General features: G+C 46.5%; 1 protein-coding gene across 1 annotated transcript in view; it reads left to right on the top strand.

The window, feature by feature from the left end:
* Positions 1 to 7,801: 7,801 nt before the first annotated feature.
* The window catches only part of CYP2U1 (cytochrome P450 family 2 subfamily U member 1), a 33,166-nt gene continuing 26,269 nt past the window's right edge, over positions 7,802 to 14,698 (top strand). The window contains exon 1 of the mRNA XM_080642917.1: positions 7,802 to 8,663. Coding sequence (XP_080499043.1) covers positions 8,177 to 8,663 — 487 coding nt within the window. The 5' untranslated portion in view covers positions 7,802 to 8,176. The remainder of the gene's footprint in view (positions 8,664 to 14,698) is intronic.

Raw genomic sequence — 14,698 nt, 5'->3', positions numbered from 1 at the left:
AGTTCTTGCATGGTTTCCATGCTGACTTCTGCATAATAAATGGAGTCAATGAGGCAGAAGAGAGGAACAGGGATTTCAGAAAGGCTTCAGCTCACATAAAGATCAAAGGTTAGGGGTCGGCAACAATTATGGGTAGGCTAACTAAAGTAAGAGTAAGTTTACTTTTAAGAGGAATGTTACTCTTTATTTTCTCCTCTAATCCTCTTTACTTACATACTGGACTATTAGTCATTGTTGTTGTTATAACAACTAGGGGCCCAGTGCACGAATTCGTGCACCTTGAAAGAAACTGTGGGCTGTGAGGCTGCGGTAGGCACAGGGTCGGGTCTCAGACCATCCTCTGTGCCCCCACCGGCTCCTCCCCTACGGCCCCCAGTACCCTGTCTGCCAGCAGCCCCACTCCCACCACCGCTGCTCCCATGCACTGATGGCGCCGGCCCTGCTCGCACCCGCTCAAGGCGCGGAGTGATTGGGGTCAGCACCAGTAGCAGGTGCGAGTGGCAGCTGCTGCCCCGATCTCCCCTCAGGAGCAGGGGGAGGTGAAGTGCTCATGGATGATCAGGACCAGCAGCTTCCGCTCACACTTGCTGATGGCGCCAAGCAATCAGGACTGGCGCTGGGCACTGGCAGTGGGTGCAAGCGACAGCTCCGGCACCAGCTGCAGGTGCTAGAGGGGTCGGCACTGGCACGGGGTACGAGCAGTGGCTCTGGCATTGGCAGTGGTTGTGAGCAGGGCAGTTGCCTGCAGTGGGTGTGAGAGGTGGCTGCTGGCCCCGATCTCCCATCAGGAGCAGGGGGAGGTGGAGAAGCCCTGAGGGGTGATTGGGGCCGGGCCGGCAGCCGCCACTTGCACCCGCTGACAGCACTGAGCGATGGGGGCCAGCACCGGGGGCACTGGCAGTGGATGTGAGCGGCAGCTCTGGCACCAGCAGCGGGTGAGAGTGGGGCCAGCACCAGCAGCAGGTGCAAGTGCCAGGCAGGACCACAGTGCACAGGAGCAAAGATTTTTCAGTAACCACCAGAGGCTCGCCCCGATGACAGCAACCGGCGCCTCACCTTGGTCTGGTGCCATTGCTCACCTGCTCCACCATCCCGCCATGGCAAACGCCCGCCATGTTCCGCGCACACCCCCTGGTGGTCAGTGCATGTCATAGCGACTGATTAATCATTTGTTCCACCTTTTGATCTATTTGCATATTGGCCTTTTATTATATAGGATTATAAAGGATACTAGAGGCCCAGTGCACAGATTCGTGCACCAGTGGGGTCCCTTGGTCTGGCCTGTGGGGATTGGGCCAAAACCGGCTCTCAGACATCCCCCGAGGTGTCCTGGATTGCAAGAGGGAGCAGGTCAGGCCGAGGGACCCCACTGTGCACGATCGGGACCAGGGAGGGACCGCAGGAGGGTTCCAGGGCATGCCTGGCCCATCTCGCTCCGTCCTAATCAGCAGGACTCCAGCAGCAAGCTAACTTACTGGTTAGAGCATCTGCCCCCTGATGGTCAGTGTGCGTCATAGAACTGGTCAAACGGTCGAACAAATGGTTGGACTCTTAGCATAGTAGGCTTTTATTATATAAGATATTATGTAACTGTTACTGAGGGCATTCACTTTATAACAGGTAAGTCTTCTTACTTCACCATGTCTTTTTCTTCCAAAATATTGGATTTTGTTAATTTTAAAATTTTGTTCTACTGAGCCCAGCCATGGTGGCTCAGTGGTGGAGTGTCAACCTATGAACCAGGAGTCCACGGTTTGATTCCCGGACAGGGCACATGCCCAGGTTGTGGGCTCAGTCCCCAGTGGAGGAAATGCAAGAGGCAGCCAATCAATGATTCTCTCTCATCATAGATGTTTCTATCTCTCTTTCCCTCTCCCTCTCCCTTCCTCTCTGAAATCAATAAAAATATATTTTAAACAATTTGTTCTACTGAGATATAATTTACCTAGCTGAAATGCACAGTTTTGACAATTGTATATACCCAGGTAACCAACACTCTGATCAGCATATAGAACATTTCCACCACCTCAGAAAAATATCTTATGTCCCTTCTCAGTCAATCTCACCCTCTATCTTGATTTCTATCACCATAGGTTAGTTGTCCCTTTCTAGCACTTATAACTGCTGTTATTCAGTATATAATTTTTTGTGTCTGGCTTTCTCACTCAGCATATTTTTTGAGAATCACAATGCTGTGTGTGTGTAGGGGAGGGGTAGTACAATGTACTCCTTTTTTTTTTTTTTATTGCTGAGCAGTAGTCTATCTTACAAATACACTGAAGTTTCATCCCCCACCCCCTATTGTTGAAGGAGACCTGGACTGTTTCCAGTCTGGGCATTAAACAAAAAGTTGGTCCCAATCCTGGCACCAATTTGTCCAAATAAAAATAAGTTTTGGGATTTGGATTTTGTTGCTTTTCAGTCTGCCTCCCACTAATATTTAGATTTTTTTCCAGAGGCCTCTCTCCCTTGCTCTTTTCTCCAGGAAAATCATAGTATATACATGCAACTGCAGAGGAATTCAAGTGGGTAATATTGAAGACTAGAGGCCCGGTGCATGAAATTCGTGCACGGGGGGGGGGGGGGTGTCCCTCAGCCCAGCTTGCACCCTCTCCAATCTGGGACCCCTCGAGGGATGTCCAGGCCTGGTCCCTCCGATTGGGCCTAAACGGGCAGTCGGACATCCCTCTCACAATCCAGGACTGCTGGCCCCAACTGCTCATCTGCCTGCCTTCCTGATTGCCCCTAACCACTTCTGCCTGCCAGCCTGATCACCCTCTAACCACTCCCCTGCCAGCCTGATTGATGCCTAACTGCTCCTCTGCCAGCCTGTTTGCCCCTAACTGCCCTCCCCTGCAGACCTGGTCACCCCTAACTGCTCTCCCCTGCAGGCCTGGTCACCCCTAACTGCTCTCCCCTGCAGGACTGGTACCCACCAACTGCTCTCCCCTACAGGCCTGGGTCCTCCCCAACTGCCCTTCCCTGCAGGCCCGGTCGCCCCCAACTTCCCTCCTCTGCCGGCCTGGTCACCCCTAACTGCCCTCCCCTGCAGGCTTGATTGCCCCCAACTGCCCTCCCTTGCAGGCCTGGTCCCTCCCAACTGTCTCCCCCTGCTGGCCATCTTGTGGTGGCCATCTTGTGTCCACATGGGGGCAGGATCTTTGACCACATGGGGGCAGCCATCTTGTGTGTTGGAGTGATGGTCAATCTGCATATTACTCTTTTATTAGATAGGATAGAGGTCTGGTGCACGGGTGGGGGCCAGCTGGTTTGTCCTGAAGGGTGTCCTGGATCAGGGTGGGGGTTCCCTTGGGGCGTGGGGTGGCCTGGGTGAGGGGCCTGTGGTGGTTTGCAGGCCGGCCATGCCCCCCAGCGACCCAAGCAGAGGACCTGGTATCTGGGATTTATTTATCTTCTACAACTGAAACTTTGTAGCCTGGAGTGGAGCCAAGCCTTCTGCTTGCTCCCTGGTGGCAGCCATTTCTGTTGTGATTTATGTATCTTCTATAATTGAAACTTTGTAGCCTTAAGTGGAGGCCAAAGCAGGCCAGGGCTGCAGAAGCTTGGCTTTCTCCATTGCCAGGGGCAACCCTAGCCTCTTGCTCTCTCCAGCTCCATGGCTGCTGCCATTTCTGTTGGGATTTATTTATCTGCTATAATTGAAACTTTGTAGCCTGGAGTGGAGGCCTGGGCTGCAAGGGCAGGCGGAAAGTTTGGCTTCATCCATTGCTGGGGAAACCCAAGCCTCCCTCCTGCTCTGTGGCTGCAGCCATCTTGGTTGGGTTTATTTGCATATTCGCTCCTGATTGGCTGGTGGGTGTGGTTTGTGGGTGTAGTGGGGTATGGTCAATTTGCATATTACTCTTTTATTAGATAGGATGAACACGTTTATATATTCATGTTCATCACACAAGCATAAAGGCTGAATACAGAAAACAAGTTAATATCTTGGCCAGTCTCACAATCTAATTTTGGAAAGGGCAGGTAAAGCTGCAAGGGGTGAAAAAAAGGCAGGGGACTTAAGGCATTATCAGGGCCCCAATGATAATTATAATTACACTTGTTCTTATTGACCCTTAACATTAGACATTGTGCTAATGATTTCATTTAATCCTTATGCTAGATGTGACACATTTATTATCCAAACTTCAGGTAGAGCATATGGACATTCAGAGGGTACATAAAAAAGTACATAAACATTATATATAGAGGACATTCAAAGGAGCATAAATCATAGGGATTTAAAGGAATTGAAGGGGTTAGTTTTTAAATGGCTAGTGGTGCACCTAAATAGTATAAATAGCATTTTTACTTTTTTTCATTAGCATTTGCAAACTCTTCTTAAGCCATACGCCCTCTCTGTTCATGCTCACTGACTCTGGATAGGTGTAGTGTGTGACATTTACCTCCCAGGAAACTATAAACCAGCTGGACAATTGTAGTTTTACAAATGGAGTAATTTAACACCACTCCTCACGACAAAATAATAAGTACTTTGATATTGTGGATATACTGTTACCAAAAATTCTGGCCAAAATCCATGTACACTAAGAAAGAATTTCAGTGGAAAAGTGAGTGGTTTAAAAATGATCTTTGGGAATTCAATAAAAAATTATTGTTTTCCTTAATGCTTTCCTTTCTTCCTTCCTCTCTCTTTCCACCCAAAGATTGTTTAGTATTCTTTTCCTTTACTGCTACTGATTATTACATTACCAGAGGCCTGGTACACGAAATTCGTGCACAGGGCGGAGGGGGGGTGTCCCTCAGCCCAGTCTGCACCCTCTCCAATCTGGAACCCCTCGAGGGATGTCCGACTGTCCGTTTAGGCCCGATTCCGGTAGGATTGGGCCTAAACGGGCAGTAGGACATCCCTCTCACAATCCAGGACTGCTGGCTCCCAACTGCTCGCCTGCCTGCCTGCCTGATTGCCCCTAACCGCTTCTGCCTGCCAGCCTGATCACCCCCTAACCACTCCCCTGCCAGCCTGATTCATGCCTAACTGCTCCCCTGAAGACCTGGTGCCCCCAACTTCCCTCTTCTGCCAGCCTGGTCACCCCTAACTGTCCTCCTTTACAGGCCTGGTCCCTCCCAACTGCCGCCCCCCCCCCTTCCCCCCCCCGCTGGCCTGATCACCCACAACTGCCCTCACTTGCAGGCCTGGTCCCTTCCAACTGCCCTCCCCTGCTTGCCATCTTGTAGTGGCCATCTTGTGTCCACATGGGGGCAGGATCTTTGACCACATAGGGGCAGCCATCTTGTGTGTTGGAGTGATGGTCAATTTGCATATTACTCTTTTATTAGATGGGATAGAGGCCTGGTGCACAGGTGGGGGCTGGCTGGTTTGCCCTGAAGTGTGTCCTGGATCAGGGTGGGAGTTCCCTTGGGGCGTGGGGTGGCCTGGGTGAGGGGCCTGTGGTGGTTTTCAGGCTGGCCACGCCCCCCAGTGACCCAAGCGGAGGCCCTGGTATCTGGGGTTTATTTATCTTCTACAATTGAAACTTTGTAGCCTGGAGTGGAGCCAAGCCTTCTGCTCGCTCCGTGGTGGCAGCCATTTCTGTTGGAATTTATTTATCTTCTATAATTGAAACTTTGTAGCCTGAGTGGAGGCCTGGGCATGCCAGGGTGTGCGGAAAGCTTGGCTTCCTCTATTGCCGGGGAAACCCAAGCCTCCCTCCTGCTCTCTCGGTGGCTGCAGCCATCTTGGTTGGGTTAATTTGCATACCCACTCCTGATTGGCTTGTGGGTGTGGCTTGTGGGTGTAGCAGAGTGGTGGTTAATTTGCATATTACTCTTTTATTAGAAAGGATTGCCCTATTTAAAATAGGAAGGATGGCCCTGCTGGTGTTGCACAGTGGTTAGAGTGCCAGCCTGCACACTGAAGGGTCTCAGGTTTGATTCCTGGTCAAGATCATGTACCTATGTTGCAGATTCGATCTTTGGCCTGTTGGAACACGTTTGGGAGGTAACCCATTGACGTGTCTCTCTCACATCAATGTTTCTCTTTTCCTTTCACTCTCTCTCTCTCTCCCTCCCTCCCTCCCTTTCACTTTCTCTAAAAATTAATGGAAAAAATATCGTGTGAGGATTAACAATAAACAAACAAACAAATAAACAAACAAAAATAACGGAGAAGAAAGTATTCTTTTTTCTGATAAGAAAGCCCTGAATACAATTTGGAGAAATACATCCTTAAGGAGCACTGTATGAGCCATGTGACTTCACATTTAAAATAGCATTATGAACAATATAGCTTTCTATATTAGTTTGCCAGGTCTGCCATGACAAAGTATTATAGACTTGGTGGCTTAAATAGAAAGTAATGTCTTCACTGTCTGGAGACTGAAGTCTAAGATCAAGGTGCTGGCAGGGTTGGTCTCTTCTGAGGCCTCTTCTTGGCTTGCAAATGGCCTTCCTTTTGTGAACATGTGTCCTAATCCCTTGTTATAGGAACAACAATTATATTGAATGAAAGTCCACTCATATGACCTCATTTTACCTTAATTAGCTCTCTAAGGACCCTGTCTCCAAACACAGTCACATTCTGAGGTCCTGGGGGTTTAGGACTTCCACATATAAATTTTGGGGGGCACATAATTCAGCCTATAACACTTCCTAACTGCATGACAGATCTAACAAAATAAGAGAATATTTAGGAAAAAGCTATCAATGCAATTATAACAAGGGAGTGTCTGTTAGGGATGAAAATTAGTCATATTTTCAACTATTTTAAAATCATTTGTGAATTTAAGTTGCTTGTAAGGAAAGACATTATTGGCTACTATTTTAGAGAGCAAGGCCATGAAGAGAATCAGATGACATGTTGAAGTTCATATCTGCAAACAAGTACACTAGTTTAAATGTTAAAAATTCTCTAAATTAAAAGAAGAGAAAAGTAATCTAAAATTAAAGGTTAATTATAGAAGATATGAGGTGTTTTTTTTTATTAAGCTTAAAATGACTTATGAAGAACATGGCAAAATAATATTAGAACAGAGTAGACTTGAAAGTTAGCATAGCTTCCTGGTATCACTTATTTATAGAAAACAGAAAGGATCACAGAACAAATAAGAAGGTCACACTTTTGTAAGTACAGCATGGTGTTCGGCGTTTTAGTGTGTGCAGCATACAAAATAATCAGAAATAGGGAAACAGATTTGTTCATGATGATCAACTAAAATGATTCATATGATACTGACCTTTCAATAGATAAAACCGGAGGATTTAGCCTGTAGAAAAGGTAAAAGGGAAGGACCTAGAAGCCATTATGATGAAAGATTAGATGGACTTTTGTCTTAAAATTATTACACAATTCTTATATAATGTCTTAACCCCATATCAATAATAATATCGTCACCCTTCCTTACCCTATTAATTTTCTCTTTATATCATTAGCTTCTTAAATCCTCCCAGCAAGTTCCTAAAATAGGTCGTCTGCTTTACCCAGGCCAGGGGCTAAAACGAACTCTGTGCGTTCACTCTCCGCATAAAGAGGTTGCCCCGACCCTGGCAAGTTCTAAGAACTTGACTCCATCACACCACCCACCACCACCTCCCACCCATCTTTCCCGTAGCTTGGCCATCTACACCTACAAATTTAACGCATTGCGTTTACGTCGTCATCCTCCAGTCTCTGGGAAGAGGAAAGGGTCTTTTTGACTGCAAATCCCGATCTGGATAAAGAGTAGTAGCCCAGTCTTTTGGCGACCAGGCGTGGGGCGGAAACCCCCCCCCTTCCAGCTCAGGGTGGAGCTGCTGGGGTGGAGGCTGTGTCACATGAGGGGCCTATTGTCCCCGCAAGATTTATACACTCAATATACAAACGAATGACTTGAGGAAGTCCAGCAGCCAATCAGAGCGCAAGAATGCACAGCCAGCATCTTTGTTTTCAGGAGCTGCCACAGCCAAGCCGGACCCAAAGGAGGGGTGCTATGGCCATTAGAGACCAAACTTGCAGACTGCGCGCCCCACCTCGTCCGCAGACCTCTTCTGCACTGTAGCGGGCGCGTCCCCTTTTAGGAGGTGGGAGAAAGCAAGGGGCCCGGCCAATCCCGGAGCGCTCCGCCGCTCCTCCCTCCCCCGGCTCCTGGGTAAGGCCGCAGTTCCCAGCGGGCATCAGAGAGGAGAGTGCTCTCCTTGGGACTGCAGGGTGAACACGAACGCCGCCCACGCACTGGCCATGGCCACCGCCGCGCCGCCACAGCCCCCCGAGGGCTTACCCTGGCCTCTGAGTCTCCTGTCCGCGCCTCTGGGTCTGCTGAGGCTGGACCCCACAGGCGGCGCGCTGCTGCTGCTCGGCCTAACCGCGCTGCTCGGATGGAGCTGGGTGAGGCGGTGCCGGCCACCGGGCATCCCTCCCGGGCCCACACCCTGGCCGGTGGTGGGCAACTTCGGTTTCGTGCTGCTGCCGCCCTTCCTCCGCGGGAAGACCTGGTTAAATTTCGGGAAGAATATCCCAAACATGGACCCCTACATGCCGGCCTCGCAGGTGCTGCTGACCAATCTGGCCCAAGTCTATGGCAACATCTATAGCTTCTTCATGGGCCCCTACCTGGTGGTCGTCCTCAATGACTTCAACAGCGTGCGCGAGGCGCTGGTGCAGCAGGCCGAGGCCTTCAGCGACCGTCCACGGATGCCGCTAGTCTCCCAAGTGACCAAGGAGAAGGGTGAGCTGGGCTCGGGAGCCTAGGGTGTCCGGGGACTTGTGAACCCGCGAGGCTGCAGACCTGTGCCCCCTCCAGCCGCACGTACCCCGCCACGGCACTCCTGCATCCCAGTGGGGGTCGGGGTGGGGGGGGGGGTGGCGGCGGTGCCTCCCTTTTCCATAGCTTTTAAGATTCCATTCAACTGTAGCTGATGGATTACTCGTTCATATTTCAAGATCAGGAGGAAGAGTAATGGGAGGGAAGGGGGTGACAACAAAGTGTGAAGCCTGGCTGCATCTCTGCAGGGGTATTCTCTCCTTCCCAGAACCAAGCCTCACTCCAGGGAAGAAACTTGGATCCTTTGCACCTTCTGAGTTTTGCGTGCAAGAGTTTAAGATATTTATTTTCCCATAAAATAGTCCAGAAAACGCTTTAGGAGACTATTGGCAAACTTAATACACCGAGTTTGTAGCCACTGTGATTCCTGCCTACTGGAGTCCAACTTGGGCAATTTTTCTGGGTTAGGAAACGAAACACATTGTTTCAATAAAATATCACATTTACTTTTCCTCTAACTCCACCCATCCACCTACTTATTTATTTCCCTGCTTATTTATTGCCCTTCATCAATCTTCCCCTCCTTTGTCCTATTGGCTAACATAGGTACCAGACTTTTTTTTTCTGAGTCACTCCTTTGCAGATATTAAATGTCTGCCTCAGGGAGGCTTTTTTTTTTTTTTTTTCTTACTGCTTCTCCAAAAATTAAGCTCCGTTATTAGAACAATTTCATTGTACAAGTATTTTTCCTTCACTGCATTTACCAAAACTGAGGCTACATAATTTTGTAACCTGGGGCCAGGATGTGGGTGTTCACCACTAGACTGACATCCAGGAGGACAGGATAATTCCTATGTGCCTGGCACATAGTAAACCTCAATAAGTATTTATTAAGTAAGTGAACTGCTACTTACTGTCTCTGAAATGTGGCATAAAGAGACTCAGGTTTTTTAGAATCTGAGTGAGCCAGAGTTTTGCATCAGGATTCTAAACGAATAGTAGTAATCCTATATAATCCTATCTAATAAAAGAGTAATATGCAGATTGACCATCACTCCAACACACAAGATGGCTGCCCACATGTGGTCAAAGATCCTGCCCCCATGTGGACACAAGATGGCCGCCACAAGATGGCCAGCAGGGGAAGGCAGTTGGGAGGGACCAGGCCTGCAAGGGAGGGCAGTTAGGGGTGACCAGGCCTGCAGGGGAGGGCATTTGGGGGGGACCCAAGCCTGCAGGCGAGAGCAGTTGGGGGGGGACAAGGCCTGCAGGGGAGGGTAGTTAGGGGTGACCAGGCCCGCAGGGGAGGGCAGTTAGGGGTGACCAGGCCTGCAGGGGTGGGCAGTTAGGGGCAAACAGGCTGGCGGGGGAGCAGTTAGGGGCAATCAGGCTGGCAGGGGAGTGGTTAGGGGCAATCAGGAAGGCAGGCAAACGAGCAGTTGGGAGCCAGCAGTCCTGGATTGTGAGAGGGATGTCCGACTGCCCATTTAGGCTCGATCCCACTGGGATCGGGCTTAAATGGGCAGCCGGACATCCCTTGAGGGGTCCCAGATTGGAGAGGGTACAGGATGGGCTGAGGGACACACACCCCCATGCATAAATTTTGTGCACCGGGCCTCTAGTCCTATGTAATAAAAGGCTAATATGCAACTTGTCTGAACAGCAGAACAACCAGTCACTATGATGCACACTGACCACCAGGGGGCAGACGCTCAACGCAGGAGCTGCCTCCCATGAGGGCTCCCAGACTGTGGGAGGGCGCAGGCCGTGCTGAGGGACCCCCCCCACCCCCGCCGAGTGCATGAATTTCATGCACTGAGACTCTAGTGATCTAGCGATGATCATAATATTCTCAACAAAAAACTGAAGTCACAGTTCATACCTCACCCTCTCCATGCCTTACACAGGCTACTCCTTCTACCTTGAATTCTCTCCCAATCTCATGGCTGCCTGCTTTTCGTTTTTTTAGATTGTGATGAAATACACATAAAATTTGCCAACTCAATAATTTTAAATCTTACAGTTCATTGGCATTAGGTTATTTACATTGTTGTAAAAACCATCATCTCCAAAACTCCCTTTGGCTTGCCAAACAAATCTTGTGAGCATTAAACAAATATTAACCCCAGTTCTCTTTTTCCAGTCCCTGGCAACCAACTTTTTTTTTTTTGCCTCTATGAATTTAGTAATCACACAGTATTTGTCCTTCTGTGACTGACATATTTCACTTAGCATAATGTCTTAAGGTTCATCCATGTTGTAGCATGTGTGAGAACAGCCTTCCTTTTTAAGACTAACTAATATTCCATTGTATGTATGTATTACATTTTGTTTATCCATTCATCCCGACAGTTAGGTGCTTCCTCCTTTTGGCTCCTGTGGAAAAAAAGCTGTTATGAACATGGTACAAATATCTGTTAAGGAAAAACCCAAACAAAACTGGTAAAAGATGTTGGTCAGCCGAAACCGGTTTGGCTCAGTGGATAGAGCGTCAGCCTGCAGACTGAAAGGTCTCAGGTTCGATTCAGGTCAAGGGCATGTACCTTGGTTGCAGGCACATCCCCAGTAGGGGGTGTGCAGGGGGCAGCTGATCAATGTTTCTCTCTCATCGATGTTTCTAACTCTCTATCTCTCTCCCTTCCTCTCTGTAAAAAATCAATATATTTAAAAAAAAAAAAAAGATGTTGGCCAAGGTTAATTTTTCTTTCTATCTACTAAAGTTCCAATAAATCAAAGCATAAAAGCCCAACAACCCAATATGAATAGTTAAAAAGATGATAAATCTTCATATAAAGTTAAAAGATGATGATTTAACCTTGGTTAGTGCAAATAAAATCCATAGTTGAGATTTCATTTTCTAGCAATCAGATTTTCAAATATATTTGATACCAGGTGTTAAAGGAATGGGGAAACAGGCACGTATATGTCCAGAGTAATATAATCCTGAAAGAGGGCAATCTAGTTTTTATTTTTTTTTTCCTCCAGAGAAACAGACGAATTCACTACACACACACACACACACACACACACACACTGAGTGGCCAGATTATTATGATTTCTGAATGCATAGTAATCTGGCCACTCAGTGTATATCCTATATAATAAGAGGCTAATATGCAAATTGTCCCCTTGACCAGGAGTACGACCAGCAGGCAGGCTGGCCAACTGCCCATGTCCCCTTCCCCTGGCCAGGCTGGCCGGACCCCACCCATGCACGAATTCATGCACTGGACCTCTAATACACACACACACACACACACACACACACACACACACACACACACACACTGAGTGGCCAGCTTATTATGCTTTCGGAGATCATAATAAACTGGCCACTCAGTGTGTGTGTGTGTGCACGCGCGCGCGCGTGTGTGTATGTATGTGTGTATATATATATACATATGTATATATATATACACACATACATACACACACATACACACATACAAACACACACAGATTTATTTCATGTAATCAGCTTACATGCTTGTGGAGGCTGGTGTTGATATAAGAAGGTTCAGGCCTGTAGAAAATTATTATGAAAGTTTATTAGAGTTTATTTGAGCCAACTGACAACATGCCAGCAAGCAAGATTTCAAAATGCTCTCAAGAGGGCAATCTAGTTTTTATTTTTTAATTTTAATTTTTTTTCCTTCAGAGAAACTAATTTATTATATATATTCAGACACACAGAGAGATTTATTTCATGTAATCTGCTTACATGCTTGGTGTTGATATAAGAAGGTTCAAACCTGTCGAAACTATGAAAGTTTATTGGAGTTTATTTGCGACAACTGATGACATGCCAGGAAGTGGTATTTCAAAATGCTCTTAAGAGGGCAATCTAATTTTGTTTATTCTTGTTTTTTAATATATTTTTATTGATTTCAGGGAGGAAGGGAGAGGGAGAGAGGTAGAAACATCAATGATGAGAGAGAATCATTGATCCGATTTCTCCTGCACACCCCCCACTGGGGATCGAACTGAGACCTCCTGGTTCAATCACAGAACCACACCAGTCAGGTGGCAATCTGGTTTTAAACTTAAAAATGCACATGCTCTAAGCAATTTCAATGCAATCAAAAGAATACTTTGTGACATGAAAATTATATAAAATTCCAATTTTAATGTTTATTGGAATACAATCATGCTCATTTACCAACCATTTATCTGTGACTGCTTTTGCACTATAATTGCAGAGTATTTCTCTCAGAGACTATATGGCCCATAAACCTAAAATATCATTTAGTCTTCTTTAGGAATTTTGCCTGACCCCTGCACTAGAATAGTAATGTATAAACATTTCTGCAATGACAGAAATATTCTCTATGCTGCCCACTAGCTAAATGTAGATAGTAAGATTGAGAAAGTGAGTGCATCTTATGGCTATTAGATAGCAGACAGTGTAGCTCTAGAAAACAAGAGGCTAATTTTAAACTAAACATATACTTTTACATGTATGGAGCAATACGTCCATGAATTTTTTTGTATCCTGCCTTTGTCACTCTTGAGCTGCGTGAACTTAGACAAGTAGAAAATAGGCAAATACCAAAATTTCATTGAAAGACATTGAATAAATTTTGTACCATCCATGTAATGGCCTTATTGTAAGATATCCAAGAAAGTAGGTAAAATAAGAACAATGGATAATCTTTTTTAAAAAAATAACACATTGTTTAGTGTACCACTATGTAACTAACGGCCTTAAAACTTAGTTCAAACAAGTACTAAATGCTGTGGTTGGTTGGGCTCAGCTTGTGCTTTTGTTCCACATGGCTTGGACTGGGGCCAGAGCCATCTGGGGCTTTCCTCTGCCTAGCAGTTGGCGCTGGTGTCACCTGGGAGCTCTGCTGGGGCTGTTGTGAAGCACCTTGGTTCTTTTAATGTGGTCTTTTCATATGGGTTGGGGTTCTCACAGCATGGCAGCTGGGTTTCAAGTGGATGGAAGCAGGTATTAAAAGTCACTTCCCAAGTCTATAGGTTAAAAGCTCTTCCAGATGCAGGTAGAGGGGAGAGAGATTCCACTGTCCATGAGAAGAGTGGACAGGAAATAAGAATTTGTGGCCATCTTTAATTCACAAGCACATACACATGCTTATATATTTACAGAAAATCCTTATTGTATACAATAAATGGTTGATAGTGTTTGCCTTTATATAAGGGAATAGAGTTTGGGGGAAACTTCCCTCTTTGCTTGTGTTCTTTGAATTTTACTATATGTATTACCTATTGAAAAATTCCTTTTTAAGCCTTCTTTCACCAATGGCACTGCAAAAACCACCACTGTTTAACAGTTTTTCATTTTTAAATAGCTTAAAGCAGTGGTCGGCAAACTCATTAGTCAACAGAGCCAAATATCAACAGTACAACGATTGAAATTTCTTTTGAGAGCCAAATTTTTTAAACTTAAACTTCTTCTTACGCCACTTCTTCAAAATAGACTCACCCAGGCCATGGTATTTTGTGGAAGAGCCACACTCAAGGGGCCAAAGAGCCGCATGTGGCTCGTGAGCCGCAGTTTGCCGACCACTGGCTTAAATTATAGAAATGAGCTGGTGCAGGTTGTCAAATCTGTTAAAAAAAATAACTAGATGGTGGACTGACTAGAGATTCTGAGACCGCAGTAAAATGCTCAAAATCTCTGGGTTTGGATTTAGAACTGGGTTCAGATCCTGCCTTTGTCACTCTTTAGCTGCATGAACTTAGGCAAGCTTCTTAAATTTTTATGTAAACCAGGAATAATGGTATTTCACCCTCAAAATTATAATTATAATGCATTATCAGCCACTTCCTGATTGTGTGGTGTCAAAATATATGCCCTCAATCAATATGTCTCCTCTACTCAAAAACTGCAAAAGGTCTTTATTATCAACTCAAATCCAGACTATCCTGGTGATTAGTCTTATAGCTGTACCAAACTTGTCACAGATCTTTCGGAGTCTCAGCAGACAATCTTGTTTGGTAGCCTCATTCTTTACCATCCCTGGAGCACACCACAC

Source organism: Plecotus auritus, assembly GCF_963455305.1.
Source record: "Plecotus auritus genome assembly, chromosome: 1".
Lineage (NCBI taxonomy): Eukaryota > Metazoa > Chordata > Mammalia > Chiroptera > Vespertilionidae > Plecotus > Plecotus auritus.
This window is presented reverse-complemented; position numbering and strand designations above follow the sequence as displayed.